General features: G+C 45.2%; 1 protein-coding gene across 3 annotated transcripts in view; it reads left to right on the top strand.

Moving 5' to 3' along the window:
* The first annotated feature begins 3,966 nt into the window (after window positions 1–3,966).
* Window positions 3,967–18,581, top strand: part of DCLK2 (doublecortin like kinase 2) — a 137,702-nt gene continuing 123,087 nt past the window's right edge. For 2 of the 3 annotated variants that reach the window (XR_015869896.1, XM_088448390.1), the window contains exon 1: window positions 3,967–5,023. Coding sequence is in view for 2 of the 3 variants with exons in the window: in XM_088448390.1 (XP_088304516.1) it covers window positions 4,609–5,023 (415 nt within the window). In the remaining variant the exon portion in view is untranslated. The remainder of the gene's footprint in view (window positions 5,024–18,581) is intronic. The other variant, XM_088448381.1, reaches the window with a different exon arrangement.

The raw sequence follows: 18,581 nt of genomic DNA, 5'->3' as shown, positions 1-18,581 counted from the left end.
ATTTTCTCTGTGTGTTGTGTGTTTTATTAACCATTTCTGTACAGTTGAACTACAGGTACCAGTGGGTAGTTAATGCCCCGCATGCTGGCACTTGTGGTTCTCCAAGTACCAGCATGCAGAGGAGGCTTGCTGGGACCTGTAGTTTCACTGTAAAGACAATTATGAAAAATATAATTTTTACACTACACCTCACACTATCAATTCGCCACCCACCACCCTGGGGTGGCAAGGATAGAGCCGGGCTGTCGTGCCATGTGTCCAGTCATGATACACCTTCACCATAGCAGCATGCGGTCAGTTCACAAACTGCACTGTTTCACATATACTGCAACCCAAAAGCTAATAATAAGCCCTTTTTGCAACTCAGATAAATCGCCCCTTTTATCCATGACAGCAACCAGTGATATGTGTGCAGATGGCTTATCGCACATCTTATAATATACCCACCAAACCAGCGCACAGCACGTGATGTACTTCATCGGCTACACGCAAATGTAGGATGTGGACACAATAATGTGACTCATCTGTATATATATATATATATATATATATATATATATATATATATATACACACACATACACACACAAAATATTAAATTAAAACAAGTGATATTTATAGAATTATGTACGTTGCCGCACACGTACACATTGGGCATAACATGCAAGGTGTGCACCTTCCACCGAGTTTCATTAAAAAAAAAACTTCCCCAGACTCAAGTAATAAATAGAAAATATAAATAAGTTAAACAACTAAACATTTAGCTTGAAATTTTATTTTGGAACATGTATTACATGAGATGACTCGATAGAATACATTTCCAATACATTTCTGAGACCATGCGCCTCCCTAAGTGGCGGATCCAGGGGGTGCGATCAGGGCGATTGCCCCCCTGTAACACAACTGCAAAATTTTTTTTATTTTTTTCTTCCTCCATAAGGGGGCCTGGCCACGGACCCGCGATTAGGCCACGCCCCCTTGACCCAGCCGGCTCTCTTCAGGGACATGTGCTACGTGTCAAGTGCTCACTGCTCAGGAAGAGGAAGAGCCTGAGGAGCAGAAGCAGTAGGACGCTGAACTGGAAGAAGAAAGCTGCAGAAATGAAGGTAAGTGGGTTGGTTGTTACTCGGGGCTGGAGGCTCGAATGACAGGGGCTTGGAGGGGAGACAGGATGACAGGGGCCTGGAGGGGAGACAGGATGACAGGGCCCTGGAGGGGAGACACAATGACAGGGGCCTGGAGGGGAGACAGGTGGCCGGAATGATGAGGGGCTGGAGGGGACAGGAGGCTGGAATGACAGCTGGCTGGAGGGGACACATAGGACTGAAGGCTGGAATGATGAGGGCTGAAGGCTGGAATGACAATGGGGTTGGAGGCTGGAATGATGGGGGCTGGAGGGTACACAGAGGACTGGAGACTGGAATGACAGGGGAATGGAGGGGACACAGAGGAATGGAGACTGGAATGACGAGACTGGAGGGGACAAAGGGCCTGATTCAGAGGCGGATGCTATTTGCGCTCGCTCGTTCAGAAAAAGGGGCCGGCTATTTAAATTGAGCGCTCGCTCTTTGCGGTCTGTTGACGCCTCTATGTCTGAGCGAGCGAACGAAACATGTGCTCGCTATTTTGTAAAGACGCCTCCAGGCCGCTCGCATCATACGTCATCTCCGCTATTTATTAGATTAATCGAGTACATCGAAAGGCGTCTGAACTGCTCGCAGTGCTTGTGGTTGGATTTTCCTACCGCAATCATGCGAACAGTTCAGGCTAAGAAACAACCAAGTGACGTGGTCGATGACGCTGCTTTGTTAATTATGCACACCCTTAAAACGCCCGTTTTGACCGTTTGGCACGCCTGTGTTCGGATCTCCACTCCCCGTTTTCAAGCACCTTCCCCTGTTACCACTCACAAACGCCTCATCCTATCACTCAAATTAGCAGGCACTCGCAATTTTGCGAACACACGTTTTCCGACCGCACTGACTGGTTGGCGCATGCGCATTACGACCCATACGCATGCGCAGATGTGCGAACATCGTTCGGAGCGAACGAGCGGCCGCTTACGAGCGGCTCTGAATCAGGCCCAAAGAGCGGTGGATGCTGGAATGACTGGGGGCTGGAGGGGACATTGGGCTGAAGGTTGGAATCACAGGGGTCTGGAAACTAGAATAATATGGGGCTGGTGGGGAAAGAGGGGGCTGGAGGGTACACAGAGGGCTGAAGGCTGGAATGACGGGGCTGGAAGGAACACAGGGGGCAGGAGGTTGGAGGGGACACAGGTGGCACATTTCTGGTTGAACTTCTGTTGTATGATGATGACATTGATTATATTCCTACACAAACAGGCATCTTCTGGACTATGTGATCTTCAATGTGAATAGTGACTAATGATTTAGGACACTGTCTGCCCACGGAGGATCAATTTCTTCAGACGTTCTCCATTGCAGAGAAACCACCATATAGGTAAGGTGAGTGGGGCACCAAAGGAATTTTCACCCTGGGCTCTACTTGGTCTAGAACCAGACCTGATATGACACACAAGGTCCCCCTCCTACAGGTGACTAAAACCGGATTAATGAGGAGTCTGATGACACAGGCGACACGTACCTCACTCCCAGGGGTCCCATTGGGATCCATGATGATGGACGCATCGCCGACGCGGTGGCAAGCACATCCTTGCCACCACTGCACATACACACACCGCCCCCCCTAAAGCAAGAATCTAGATCCGCCCCTGGCCTCCGGTACTGCATCTCGTGACGCATGTGCAGTGCGATTTAGACCAGTGCCGTAACAGGACAGCAGTGCATTATGTGAGAGAAAGGCGTCATGATGGCCTCACAGAAGGGGCAGTGCCACCAGCACGGGGTAGTACAGCACAGAGCAGCTGTATAGACTGCAGGGTGCATGCCCGGAGCGTTCCAATCACCTTGCTAGCCATATGCAGAGACCATGGGCAACTTTGGTGTCGCGCCTAGGGCCCTGCGCGATGGCACCACTCACACACCCCTAGTTATGGCCCTGACTCAGATGCATGCGCAGTAGAAGGATAATCGCTCAACTGTTTCCGACACTGACATTGCGGCTAACTAATAATGAGGCACTAAATGGGCAGATCAGATGTCCTTTATACAGTGGTAGCGGCATCTAGCCCCATCCATAACTGCAATAGAGGAATTCATTCATTCTGCACTGCACTTAGGGCCTGATTCAGCAAGGAACGCAGTTGCTAATACGCATGCAATCTGACAATTGTTGCGTTCTGCGCATGCATCGCAGTGCACAAACTAGCTATTGCGATCGGGACTACGATCGCAGAACAATTGACAGGAAGTTTTGTTTGTGGGTGGTGACAGGGGCGGGGGGTTGGGCGAATGCAGGCGTGCCAGTGCATTTCAATGCCGCTGCAGGGCGTGCATAAATTATCCACTGCGATGGCCTACGCAGTCTGTGGCCTGATAGTGTGCGTGGTCGTTAGCAATTTCTGAGTAAGGTCAGGGCTTGTGCAAGTGTGCATGAGGCTGCGATGGTACCGATGGTTTCGCAGTCTTTCATAAAATTACATATGTTGGTAAGTGGCAGTCCTTATCTAGTGCTACTAGGGAATAGCGATCGCAATGAATTAGCATACTATCGCAGTTGAACTGCGTGCTTAATCGCTACTGCATATGCAGTTGCATACGGTAGTGAATCAGGCTCTTACTTCTTGGCGTTTAAATAACTTTAACTCTATTTCCTAACCATCGCTATGTAGATAAGAATGTCTGTTTCTAGGCAACAATGTATGCAAAGTGTTTACCAAGGTTTGTTGACAGAACGCAACAAACTGTGACGTTTGCAATGGCGGATATAACGGTGAGCCGTATAGCTGGTATTAGACAACTTAAAAACTGACTGCAGCACATCAGTATCTCTGTCCTTAGTGAGGGGCTGGTAGTGACGCCAGCAGGCGAGATTCAGCCAAGATCTGGGTTCTCCTACACAGCTGAGAATGAACCAATCATCTGCCGGGGGTGTAGATGCGGCCACAGAAATCGCTATCTGCATATGAGGCTGGGTTATTATCACGCTGCTGAGCAGCAGGGAGGCCCCTGTGCAGCACATTTTTACCGGGGACTCTGGCAGATGACTGGGTGTGTGCACAGTGCTGGGTAGCAGCACCTTGCTGAATTGGAAGGTTATGGCGATACAGAGGGAGCAGCTGATCCATGGATAGAGGCGGATCTGCCATGGGAACAATGCCTGGGCTGCTCCATTCAGTGCAGCTGCAGTGCGAGGCATGATCTGCCTCCCTGTATGCAGAGGCTGAGAGGCAGCATTGTTTCCAGGCACTGCTAGACCTGTCCTCCTCCGTGGGAAAATCACACTATAAAGGGGGATGCTGCTGCTGGAAAGGACTGATGGAGGAGTGACAGTGACACCTCCACGCAAGCCTTGTGACAAATAGACATCCTCTATGTCCCCTATTGCACCTTGCACTACTGCATGCATCATGCTGCCCATCGGGGGAATATAACAGAACCAGCTACAGGGTGCATTGCATGGTGACAGCTATCTGACCAGCGATTCTTGTCTTGCAGAGGTGCCGCTCGGCCATAGTACATCGCCATGGCCAATGCAAGGAGCATTGAGCTGGAGCATTTCGAAGAGAGGAAGAAATGGCAGACGCCATCCAGGAGAGGAGGTGGAGGACACAGCAGTGGCTCCGTATCAGGGGCCAGGGGCAATGGACTGGTCCCCAGCCCGGCACACAGCGCCCACTGCAGCTTCTACCGCACCCGCACCTTGCAGGCGCTCAGCTCGGAGAGGAAGGCCAAGAAGGTGCGCTTCTACCGCAATGGGGACCGCTACTTCAAGGGGCTGCCCTACGCCGTGTCCGCGGAGCGCTTCAGGTCCTTTGACGCGCTGCTGATGGAGCTGACCCGCTCCCTGTCTGACAATGTCAATCTCCCCCAAGGGGTGCGCTGCATCTACACGCTGGATGGCAGCAGGAAGATCACCAACCTGGAGGATCTGCAGGAAGGTAAGGTCACAGCCTGACTACTGACACCATCATTTATTACATACTTGCTAGCTTAATATCTCTATATTGTGATGTATATCATGTGCTCTGCCTGCGGTGATTTATCATTCAGGCATGCAGTACATCTAATCAGGCACCCAACTGAAGGTGTTCTGTCAGCAAAATGGCTCTGCCTTGGTTTTAGTGGTAACTGGTAAGCATTAGTATTCTGGGACTTGCTCCTGGCAGAAGTGAGTGACAGGCCAGGGAGGGAACACGCATGGGTTCCACATGATTCTTAGGATTCCAGCTGCAGGGGTTAAATGGAAGCTAACTAGTCCTGAGATATGTCCTACAGCTGCTCAGTGCAAACAAGATGTTTCCTTCTGAAATCATGTATGACTACATAGGCTTTCCCACACTCCCCATGTGATGAGAAATCAATAAAAGGAAAGCCATAGCTAGATGCTTGTTTATGCACCAAGAGGGACCCACTGACATCACAGGCAATTAGAGAAATCTCCATTGGATAGTACAGATTAAACAAATCCATTCATGGGTCTTAAGCACTAATTGGATACTGTACATTTTGCACATTTTCTGTTTCTCTTCCCGTATGTGGCTTTTGTATATTGGCAGAGACAAACCAGTAATAATGGTGTTTGTGTGTTTAGTCTTATTTATTGTCACCTGCTTTCCTTTTTCATATACTAACAACAAATCATCTTCTGTAATCCTACAACCAGCAGGTGGTCCTGAAAGCATCTGTCAGCTTTTGTTTTTCTATAAAGAAGCTTACACTATCTCAATATAAAGCTTAATAAGAGTATTTGCAATCTCAGTTCATGTGGCCATCAAGACACACTGAGCCACTTGTTGTCACATGGGTCAAGGAAGTGTGCAGATCTTTAAATCTCCTCCTGTCTATGTAATCTTGTATTTATATCTACATTAGTGATATTCTTATGTAAATGGTTTTTACTCCCCCATACCCACAGCTGACTATAAGTTTTCAATCAGGTGGAGTGTTCACTACAACAAATCTGACCTTTTTTATAATTTGTATTTGTTAAACCTGATTGCAAATACATAACTATAGCTGCAGCAGATAATGAGACTGCCAAAATCCAGGCTGTGACAAATACAGCGATGGACTGGCCAACAGGAGGACCGGGGAAATTCCTGGTGTACCAAACTGCCTGAAGGCCCCTTACCCTCCCTTTTGTGTCATGTTCTAAGCCATGCACTCTATAAATACATTATTACTTTAATAGATTATAGACTGTCAGTTACTTCATGGAGCAGGACCATGGACTGATGTCTGGCCACACCCCTTAAGCATGGGCACCTACCTATGCATACCCCTGGTGGGCCTTTCATGCCCCAGCACATCACTGGACAAATACATATACTTCTAAGGGTCTTTTCATTTGTGTAGGACATATATGCAATTTATGCATGCAAGCAATGATTTCCAGGGACAAATCTTTACAATCTGTGATTATCCCATAAAATAAGAAGAATTTGTTTCAGTACAAGAAATTGTGCTGTTCCCAAGCACAATGTGACTTCACTGATGATGCAGATCTGTGGAGACATCTTAAGAGGATAGCCTCAAATAATTTTAGTGTAAGGTTATATTTCTGCCCCTGTCTAAACCCCAACATTTAAAATTTCCAGATGATAACCATGAAAATAAACTAGGCTCATCAGTCTTTACCTCTGCAATGTTGATAAAAAATAAAGTACTACATTACATCTAGCTGTAGCACCCCCTAACTTCATTATTTAAGGGTCCTAAAGGGATTTGATACATGTAAAACAGCTGCTGCCATTTAAGCTTTTGGGACATCACAATATATGGGATGTAGTTATTGCGGCCGCCGGTCTCAATCCCGACATCGGAATCCCGGCAAGGGATTTAAAATAGGCGTCAAAATACCGTCGCCTATCTTAATCCTGACGCCGAAAAGCCGAGGACGTCAGCCTGAATGAAGGTAAGTCCGGGGCACCCTTGGCGTTAGCTGCGGGGTGGGAGGGTAAGGATTAGGAAGTCTAGCGGGGTTAGGTTTGGGGGGGGGATTAGGGTTAGGCACCCCTAGTAGAGTTGGTTAGGTTTAGGCAACCCCCAGGGAGGGTTAGGTTTAGGGAGCAGTAAGAGGGGGTTAGGGTTAGGCACCCACGGGGGGAGGTTACGGTTAGTTAGGCACCACTAAGAAAGGGTTAGGGGGAGGTCAGGGGAGGGTTAGGGTACTTACCTGCCCCAGTCGGGATCTTCATCCTTTCGGGCATCCACTGTTTTTGAACCGCCGGTATTTCAATCCCATTCCCGATATATGCCCCTTTGCTTTAATCAGCAAATCACTGTAGCACATTTCTAAAGCTGTTCATACTATTGACCAACTTTCGTCCAACTAGTTGGTTGGTTCGACTGAAAAGCTGGTAATGCATGGGAGCAAATGACAATCAACAATTTGCTCCCAAACCCCCAAAAATGGACAAAAACTGTAATTCAGACAAATTGTTTTTAGAAGATTTAACCAACATGACTGAACAACCATTTTAGTCTGTTTTCTGGTGTTTGGGAGCAAATTGTTGATTGTCATTTGCTCCCATACGTTACCAGATTTTCATCCCAACCAACCAACTTGTTGGATAAAAGTTGGTCTAGTCTAGTGTATGGCCAGCTGAAGAAGTAAATTAAAAAGCCTGTCAGGCACCTGCCAGCAACATGATAACCTGTGACCAATAAGTGAGCTATGACATGGTGGACATTAATTATTGTAAACATGACAGTGATTTCACATTTGTATTTAGCTCCACAATAAAATCAGAATATGTTTTGCTTTGCTTTGTTTTTAATCAAATGTAGTGGTAAAGCAAATTATAAATAATATAAATAAAGTCATGTGAATATAATAGTGATCGAACAGACAATATTGTATTACATTTGTTTCTGTAATGACTGTGATAGAAGTAGATGTTACACCTGACAGATTTGTGTTATGAAGAGTCTGATGTTGATTCCTGTACACGTTAAATGTTGCTTTTTTGTTTTGATTTTTTTTCTTTCTGTTTAGACTAAAAAGGGAGCAGATTCATTTAATTTTCATGTCACATACTTTAAAACATTTGTGCTAATTTGTAAAACAGACACATTAAAGACTTTCTCATGAATATTATTATTCTTTCATAGACCTTTCTTTATCAGGAAGGTAAACTTTTGTTATTTGCAAAGTTGTTACTATCTCCATTAAATGAGTCACATCTCTATAGCTAGCAATGTTTAGGGTCTTAAGGGGCTCTTGACCCAAGAATGGACAAGTTGGAGCCCAGTGTTTTCATTGGTTAAATGATCTGCCAAGAAAATACATTGATCAGGGCAGAGTCTAAACATTCAGATAGTGAGTAATCAACATTTTAGGGCTCATTCACATCTGCGCATTTTTTTTAATTTTTATTTTGCTTTTATGTATTATGGAACCAGATGAAGCACATGAATACTGACTGTAGCAATCACCTTTACCTAAAAGCTGAACTTGCTTACTTGTATTAAATTGATCTCATATCTAATGCACTGAGTAGTAGATCATCCTGGGATAGGCACCAGCCCCAGGAATATTGGAGAAACTAATGAAACTGTACAGGGAATCAAATACCAAGAGGATGCAATTGCCACATATGCCATATTGGTGTCCAGTGTCCAAGCAAAAGTCTGGGTTGGCGGCAATCCAGGAGAGTCAAATATCCAAAGCGTTCAAAGCGGGCAATACAGAGAATGGTAAATACAGGCAAAAGGACAGGTCAGGTGGCTATCCAGAGAAAATTTGCATCCAGCAATGTTAAAACCAAAGGCAGAAGTTTACATACACCACTGTGGCAAAGCTATAGGGGGTCAGTTCAATTAGGTCTGAGTCAATTGTCCCACAAGTAAGTGCACTCAGGAGACACTTACGCAGAGCTGTAACTAGACTTTTTGGTGCCCTGTGCCAGAGAGAGCATTGGCGCGCCCCCCCCCCCCCCATTTTTGAAATGGGGACATAAGAGAGTGCACCTGAAAAAGGGCCATGGCTTCATGGGGAAGGGCCAGGGAAGAGATAGGGGAGGCCAGGAGATGCTGGGGATAAAAGAAGAGGAAGCTACAAGTGAGAATGTTAATAAACAGGACAATTGACAGGCCCAAACAACGCCTCCTGCCCTGCGGTGCCCTGTGCCATGGTCGCACTACCCTAGTTACAGCCCTGCACTTACGATAGCCCTGGACTCAGTGATGTTTGCAGCCCTACAGGAGCCCTACAGTTAATGTTCTGTTGCCATTTCCACACTGTTGCAGCAGTACATTGTGCCGCTCGCACTTAATTGAATTGACCCCTAGATATTATAGGTGGATAACTACACAGTTGGTCAAAATTTTATAGTTATTTCCAATTTATTTCAATGTGTAACATGTAACAAATATGTTGGAAATAGTATTGAAATAAATGGGCAATTAAAACAAATTTGTCACTGTTGTATTGGGATATTTTAGAGGAGTAACCAAATCTCTTTTTGCATAGAAAGAAAATTGGCACGATCTTCTATTGGTAGTGCTTAGAGGAATAACCAGGCACTTTTTGAATAGAACGTTGAAAGGTTTTACCAAGGAGCTGGAAGATCTTTGTACAAAAAAGCCTCTAATTTAGGAGAATAGCTTCAGATGTGCAGGAAATATCCAACATCTCTGTAATTTACTGGGTGGTGTGGTTGAACTTTACATTATTTTTAAGGCTGCTTAGCACCATCTATAGTATACCTTTTATATGAGTTTTCTTTTATTAAGATAGATATTGGGGATTAAGAAACCCGCTCTGGTAGACCAAGCCTCCTGACTCAGCCTCCCATTTTTCTTCAAATTTAGCTGTAGAAGTGCTTGAAGTCTGCATCAAATCATAAAGTGATGGTATCATGCCTTTATTAAATATGTGCAATAACATATTATTTCAAAATGAATTTAACAACATTTTTAATTATGATTTGGAAATATTCAAAAGGAATTGGGTCTTGCAAATCGCTTTTTGGTAAAGGTTACTAAGGAGCAGAAGATCTGACCTCTGCACTCAGCCCTTTTTATACCAAAAATGAGATGGATCAGGGTGTGTTGGTATATTATTCAATGTAGATAGCACTATTGCTCCAAAGATTTTATAGTCTGCAGTATAATTTGACACTCTACTTCCTCCTCTTCTCTATTGGGTCCCTACTTTCCACCCGAATCGGACCCTACGTCACAAAGGTCGATGTCCCAAAGCTTTCATAGAAGGTGATCTCTAGGTGATCTCCTCTCTAGAGAGTCCATTTACTGAACAGGAGGTTTGCAATGCAATTGTCTACCCAGACGTGCAAAAGCCCTGGACCAGAAGGCTTTACCATCTCATATTACATATGTTTCCTGGACAAGTTGGTCCCCATAGTAACACAGGCCTTTTCTGATTCTAATCACTTTCATGCACAGGCCTTGGTGGCCCATATCACCTTGCCCAGTGCTCCAACTACCACCCAATCTCTCCCGTGGATATAAAGCTATTTGCAAAGCTGATAGTCAACTAAAAGTCTGACTCTCTGATCTTATTCATTCGGATCAGGCTGGGTTTGTCCCGGGTCGAGAGGCCAAGGACAATACCACTAAAACTATTGATTTGGTCCATTCTTGTTCTGCTTCAATGTCTCACGCTTTTACTGTCCACTGATGCAGAGAAGGCATTCAACCGCTTTGGTTAGTGCTTTGTTAGGGGCATGCACTTGGGCCAGGGTGATTTACGTTGTTACCGTATTTTAGCATGGTATGATAGCCATTCGGGTGAGGGTAAATGGTACTCTTTCTGGTACCTTCACCATATCTAATAGAGGCAAGTTTGCTCCTTCTTTCTCCTCATTTTTATCTAGTCTATGGAGGCCCTTGCTAGAGCCAACCCTGATATTTCAGGTTTTTCTATTGGGTGGTCTGGAGCAAAAATTAGCTTTGTTTGTCGATGACCTCTGAGCTAACCACCTCTCTCCTCAACATGTCCAGCAAATTTCACCGATTTAGTGCCCACTCCAACTGTAAAATGAATTTCTGCAAATCTACCGCGCTCAGCCTATTTACACCTCCTCACATAATGGATTTCCTCCCCAAATCTTTCCCACACAACTGTCATCCCTCCCACATTAAATACTTGGGGGGTTTTATCCAGAATTACATAACTGACTTGTTCAGCTTAAACTTTCCTCCTATGCTTCAGGGGGTCCGGTGCGATCTCCAGGCTAGGCCAGATTAACATTATTAAGATGAATACTCTGCTGAGGGTGTTTTATTTGTTTCAGACTCTCATGATTCACATTCCTCAGACTTCTTTGAAGAACTACATGGATTCATTAGGGAGTTTATTAGGGGGGGAGCCCCCAAGACTCATACTAGATGTCCTTTCTAGGGGCAAATCTCGAGGTGGCCTCAGCTACCTGACTTCCTCCCATATTACTATGCAGTGCACTTAGCTCAGATAGTATCCTCGTTGACCATGCCTGCTGCTAAGCAATGGATTCACATTGATGGGGCCTCACATAATCTCTCCCTGGCAGGCCTACCTTGGACTCCGGTTCCGCCTCTATCTCCCAACCCTACAGCTTGGTTTGCTGGAAGAAGCTTAGAAACCTATCCTCTATTTTTTTACTCCAATGCTGTATTGGAAATCTTATATTTATGGACATGAAAGACATCACTCTCTTGCCCTTGGTTTTATTGGGTGGGCTACAAAGATTCCCAAGAATATAGAGTGTTGTTGAATCTCTTTCTCTCCTTCCCACCTTCTCACTTTGTTGCTTTTTTTTTTTTATTTCTGTTTTTTTGTGTTTCTGTTTTGATTGCCTCATGTTCTTATTGGTCATTCATTTCCGTTAATTTTTTTAGTTTCTCCCTGTTGATGTTAAAATTGTACCATAAGCTTCAATATTCCTTTATTGTGGTATGCCTGTGTGGCGTTATGCCCTGTTTTATATTCTGTTTTGGTACTTAATATAAATCGAATTGCAAAAAAATCATACTATATAGCAGGGGTGTATCTAGGGATCCGAGCGCCCCCGGCGAGGTAATGGACTGGCACCCCCCCATAATTTCAGGAAGTGCCCCCAGTAGTAGTCCCCACTATGCGGAGCCCTCAGTAGTAGTCCCCACTATGCGGAGCCCTCAGTAGTAGTCCCCTCTATGCGGTGCCTCCAGTAGTAGTCCCCTCTATGCGGTGCCCCCAGTAGTAGTCCATCCTATGCGTTGCCCCCAGTAGTAGTCCATCCTATGCGGTGCCCCCAGTAGTGGCCACCCCATCCCATAACGTGCCCCCAGTAGTGACCCCCTATACAGTGCCCACAGTAGTGGCCACCCCTCATAACATGCCCCCAATAGTGCTCCCCCCTATACTGTGCACCCTAGTAGCCACATTCTTCCTCCCTGCTCCCCCCCCCCCCCCCCCGTGCTATGCCTGAAAAAAAAAAACACACACAGGAAAAAAGCAACTTACCTGATCCCCGCTCCTGCCAACATCTGCCGCTGTCCACTCCTCTGGGCCCGCTCTCGCTCTGCACTATGGGATGGGAGAGATGTCATGAGTGATCTCCAGCCGGCTCCCTCCGTGGACGTAGCTGGCGGCTGTGTGTTACTGTGTAGGGCAGACCACTCTTACTGTGGTCTGCCCTACACTTGTGGGGTTGGGGAACTAGCGGGGCTAGGTCAAGCCCCTGGGGTAGTACACCCATTGGCTGCTGGTGGCACTGCTGGACGGTGCCCCCCCTTTAGCCAGCACCCCTGGCGAGTGCCATCCTGGCCAGTGGGTAGATACGCCCTTGCTATATAGAGCTGTACATCAATCTGCAAACAAATAACATAAAAGAGAAGGTAACCCTGCATACTGGTGAATCTAGAACATCCCATTAAAACGTGTTTGGGATGAAAAACAATGCAATATTTTTTTGTTTGTTTTTAGCTATTTTTTTTTTTATTTGTGTCTGCATTATTAGTCCATCTTTTTAATACAATATTTCAGCTGTGTATGTTTTTAAATATCTCACCACTATGGTGCTCGTTAGATTGCCATACCTCCTAAAGTTGTCTGGAGGAAATTGTCATTTTCTGTGTTCCACGCATAGTGTACTAGCCAGGTTTGCGGTACAACATTTTCAAATAGTAAGTACGAGTAGTGCTTCTTACTTAAAAATTATTTTGACTTTAACCAGGTCAGACTTTGTGTGGGACAACTCCATCGTACTATTTAGTGAATAGGCCTATTTTGTGAAATAAAAGAAGAAAAGAAAAAAGATATTGGGAAGTCTGGCTGTCACTTTACACTTACTGAGACTAGCAATCAATTTGTCTAATATTGTTTATGTGAACTTGTTGAAAAGGCTGTTTTGGATCCACGCTGGACTGAAGCCAGTGTATGATGTAGTTTATGGGTGCAAATTCAGTTTCGGGGTGTTGCATCATAACTCACAACTAACAATGTAATATGTCAGTGACTTAGAGCAAGATGAGTCAGACACCTGGAGGACAGCTGCAATGCTCATGTTCTGTGTTGCCAACACGTTGAGCTCATTAATGTTTGACTGTTATTAACACATTAACATGGTCCATTGAAATGGCACTACCTAGTTACATATTGCAATCTTATTAAGTGATAAAATATACTGCTGTCAGTCATCCTTTGGCATCATTCATTTTAATGATTTGGACCTATTTAACAAGCTTTTTGGCCCTGTGAATGATTTTCTCAAAATTAAGTTGCTTTCCTACTTGTCAAATCTCTAAAGGTGCCCACACACATAGCGAGTTTTTTTTACCCGATCTGGCCGATTCCGACACATCGGATCGACAGATCGGTAAAAAATGCCCAAATCGTGAGTCCCCACTCATGATCACGATGCGATGCGTTCCCCCGCAGGTCGCACATCACATCGTCAGATCTGCCGTGCAGTACGGCAGATCTAACAATCTAGGACAGAATGCACTGTAAAAAAGTCTGGCTGCAGGAGACCGGATTAAGGTTGGACACCAAATCGTGTGCTGAGCTGCCGGGGAGAGTTTCAAGAGAAATCGGACACATCGTCGGATTGTAAGTATATCTGTATGTGTGTGGGCACCTTTACACAGAAAATAACTCTTGCATTAATAGCAGAATAACATATGCACAGGGACAGAAAAGTAACATTGTACTAGGACAGCTGCTATAATTTATAATTTGAGGGTCTTGTAGAGATAACCAATTAATTGTTCCTACTAAGGCAAGCTTATGTGTTTGCTTACAAATCTCTCAGTTTAGAGCAGTGGTTCCTAAACTTTCTTGAATCACGGTGCCCCATAGTATCAGCATTATTTTCACAGCACCCCTAGGCCAAAAATTTCTTATTGAGAAATTTAGCACAAAATCAAAATTAAGTTGCTCTCCTACTTGTCAAGTCTCCAACACAGAAGCTAACTCCTGCATTAATAGAAGAATCACATATGCACATTATTAAATGAAGTATTTTGTGCTTACCTGTCATCGCTTGCTTCAGTTATGTGGTGGTGGATGGGGTTGTGCTTCTGTTTGTTCATTTATTCTATGGTTTGCATTCACTGGCACTGGTTTTGCCTATCACATTGACCATAAATAATGATTTAGTCCTGGACAACCAACCTATGGCACCACTGCAAGTGCCCTGCGCACCCCAGGATTCCACGGCACCCAGTTTGGGAACCACTGGTTTAGAGGGATGATTGGAACAGGTGAAACTTTATACATAATGGATGGGATGCTTCAACGCTAAAAATGCGGTCAAACCTCAGGAAATGCAGTTTTGGATTTGGCCGCATTTTCCATATGCACCAAGCCGCTTTCCGGAGCTTTGACCCAATAGGTAACACCATCTATAGATGGCGTTGCCTAATAGAAGCCTATGGGCTTCTTTTGGGGAGACTTCCTCGAGAGGGATCCACTAGGATCCTTCCCAGGGTCCCCCGTGGCTCACTCATGTGCTGGCCTAGAGCCGCGCATGCACAGAGGGACTCATAGGTCATAAAGCCGTAAGTCCCCACACCACAAAGGACTTCTCTTATCAAGAGAGCTATCCTTTAGTAATGCCATCGTTATGCATCCGTTGATTGGCAGGATGCATTGCATCCAAAATACGTTGTTTCATGCATCTCGCCTAATGTGTCTCACTATGTAATCACTAGGTGTCATTTACATTTCAGAGAAATATGCAGAGGCACTGTGCATTTTATTTGAGCAAATGCACATATTTTGCATACAATAGCCCATGCGTCCCTCCCCATTTTTCATTGTTCATTTGCATTAATGTTTTATGCATGATCTGTGACAGACATGTGCATGTATTCAAAAGGGAAAACATCACCTCATTGTCTGGACCGCTGCCGTCATATTTTGAGCATTCTTACCTCTTTGAACCCATTCTGTTTTACTTGCTTGATACTTTTGTGTTTCATCTTTTATTTGTATTTCTTTTCAAGGGTTTTCAAAACTGTACCAATGTTTTTATTTTATTTTTATTAAGAACTTAATTCTTTTATATAAATGACACCAACTAGTTGTGTTGGTCTGAGTCACACACTTCTGGGGCCACTTTTTCCTACGACCGCGGCTTTGTACTTGCTTTCCTATACTAATGCGACAATCGGCCAAACTAAGTCGCAAATCTGTGCATCTGAAATTGCAAACCTATCCTGCCCACTGTTCTAGCATCTGCAGACCCAACCGTCATCATTAGTATCAGCACTTGCACCGACCCATGCTAGATGCAAGAGATCTGTCCAACAGGCTTTCCTTTCCTGTACACACTACCCAGAATTACATGGAGCAGTACGCCCATGACACTCCCATTAGAAATAGCCGCTCCCTGCGTCTTGATGCCCGCCACCCAGTTGCCTCCCCTGAAACACCTATTTTATGATGGACACCGTTTGCACAAGATGGAAACATGCATGCACCTACCCCAGACACATCGTGCGGTACAGGTACACACCATGTTTTGCAATTCAGATACATGCGCAGTCGGTACAAAAACGGGAGATACATCCGATCAGAATAAGGCCTATACCGGCAGCAGGGATCTGGAAGGAATTGTGTTTTCATAGGACACTTTCAACATTATTAATTTTTTAAACTGCTTTGTTTTACACTGTGGGCAGGATGCACGATCATCAATTATGCAGTCAAACCTCAGCAAATTCCGTTTTCATGGACTTTGACCGTATTTCTCATATGCACCAAACTTTGGAAAGCAAAGCTTTTTGCAGCTTGGACCCTATGGGCTTCTTATCCACACAGATTCCTCCCAGCACCACCTGCAGTGCGCATCATACCGCGCATGTGCATAGGGACTTCTGGGTCATAAGCTGGCATATACCAGTGTTTTTAACAATGGTATGCATGCGATGAGTGGCAGGATGCATCGCATGCAAAATGCGATACTTGATGCATCCTGCCATACATCTTGGGCATCTTATAATTATAACATATGGGCAGGACAGCATCTCACACAGAGACCATCTGTTCTGCTTTCACCACAGTATTTTTGAAACTGTGGGTGGGTACACACTTGCACAATATCGGCAGTGTGTATGCCCGATTGCGCGCTTTCACGGGTCACATGCGTTATCGTGTGATTGGCAGTGCTGCACGGCCGAAAACACACGATATTGCATGCGGCCTGTGTAGTTTAATTAAAGTATACCAAAAATAAATATATATTGATATAACAATGCGCTTCAATATTGGATGCAGCAAGAACAATAAATAGAGGTCACAAAACTCTATATTCATAGACATAAACAATAAAGTCCCAGCGCTTCCTCCTAGGCCAGTATAAAGTGTAATTCCCTCCTATAGGTTCTTTAGAATGAAAGTCCCTTTATAAGTGGTTCTTCTTTCTTTTTCCACATTAATTGCCACCAGGCATATATTTCAGACGTATATAAAAGAGAAAAAGATTGCCAAATATAGTGAAGTACAGTCTTTTTATTTGAAAAACAATTTAAAACATATTATCCTCCAGCACTTTGGGGTTTAGGTAACGTACCAGATGGAGAGGTGTATCTGCATACCGGCAAACACATGTGAATCAGAAGGCAGTCCCGGAAAAAGCCCCTGTCTTCACAATCACTGATGTATTATGTAAGTCACCCAAAGGTAATATATATGTCCAGGGCAGTGCTAGGTCCTTCTGCTGCTCCTCCAGGCTCCCGGACTTGCTCCAATAGTCTGGAATGATGCCCACATCTAGAGGCTGCGGCCGGAGAGGAAAGGACTGGATTTGCTGAGGAGCCGGGGGTCAGGGACTGACTTCCCGGATGACTGGAAAGCTCTGCGGCTTGATTGGCCAATCAAGCCGCAGAGCTTCCCCATCAAGCCGCAGAGCTTCCCCGTCATCCAGGAAGTCAGTCCCTGACCCCCGGCTCCTCAACAAATCCAGTCCTTTCCTCTCCGGCCGCAGCCTCTAGATGTGGGCATCATTCCAGACTATTGGAGCAAGTCCGGGAGCCTGGAGGAGCAGCAGAAGGACCTAGCACTGCCCTGGACATATATATTACCTTTGGGGGACGTACATAATACATCAGTGATTGTGAAGACAGGGGCTTTTTCCGGGAATGCTTTCTGATTCACATGTGTTTGCCGGTGTGCAGATACACCTCTCCATCTGGTACGTTACCTAAACCCCCGAGTGCTGGAGGATAATATGTTTTAAATTGTTTTTCAAATAAAAAGACTGTACTTCACTATATTTGGCAATCTTTTTCTCTTTTATATACGTCTGAAATATATGCCTGGTGGCAATTAATGTGGAAAAAGAAAGAAGAACCACTTATAAAGGCAGTTTAATTAAAGTAGTTTGATCGTCCAGCCGTTCATTAAATTGGGTGGGGAACGTCCGGGCCACGGGCCATAACAGGCCCAAAAAATAATTTGGTCTCGCCCTGCCAAGGCAACCACAGATGGGACTCGAAATTCAATAAATCTAGGAGCTTTTTTCATATTACCCATAACTGTGGCGGCCGGGCTGTGGCTCTTTCAGCATACCACAGTGACACTACTCCAGCGGTGGGATTCTCCCCCTCAGCAGGCTATGGCAGCGCAGCGGGCATACATGGCTGTCATCCGCAGAGCCGGGCTGGTTATGTCAGTGCTGGTGAGAGGACCCCAGGGCTGCCCCTCCATCTTGCCTGTCACACGACCAGGAACCCAGGACTCCCCTCCATACTGTCTACCCCTCTACTCTGCCTGGCGACATAGAGACACACAGCCTCCCCCTCCTCTTGGCTGCCGGAGCCCACCAAAGCTGTAAGTGGCCAATATAGCAGGCTAATTTTTAAGTTGATCATTTTGTAAGGCCCGCAAATGATGATAAAAATATCCAAATGGCCCTTGGCAGAAAAAAAGGTTCCCCATCCCTGCGTTGTGTACCAGCAATTTTGCATGGGGTGGGACGAAGGGTAATCTCCCCGACCATCTGCAAAATTGCCAGTCTGTCTAGTTTGTACCCATCCTGTGACTTTACATTGGCTGCAAGTGATGTAGCA

The sequence above is a fragment of the Taudactylus pleione genome, unplaced genomic scaffold (assembly GCF_031769625.1).
Source record: "Taudactylus pleione unplaced genomic scaffold, aTauple2 ptg000021l, whole genome shotgun sequence".
Lineage (NCBI taxonomy): Eukaryota > Metazoa > Chordata > Amphibia > Anura > Myobatrachidae > Taudactylus > Taudactylus pleione.
This window is presented reverse-complemented; position numbering and strand designations above follow the sequence as displayed.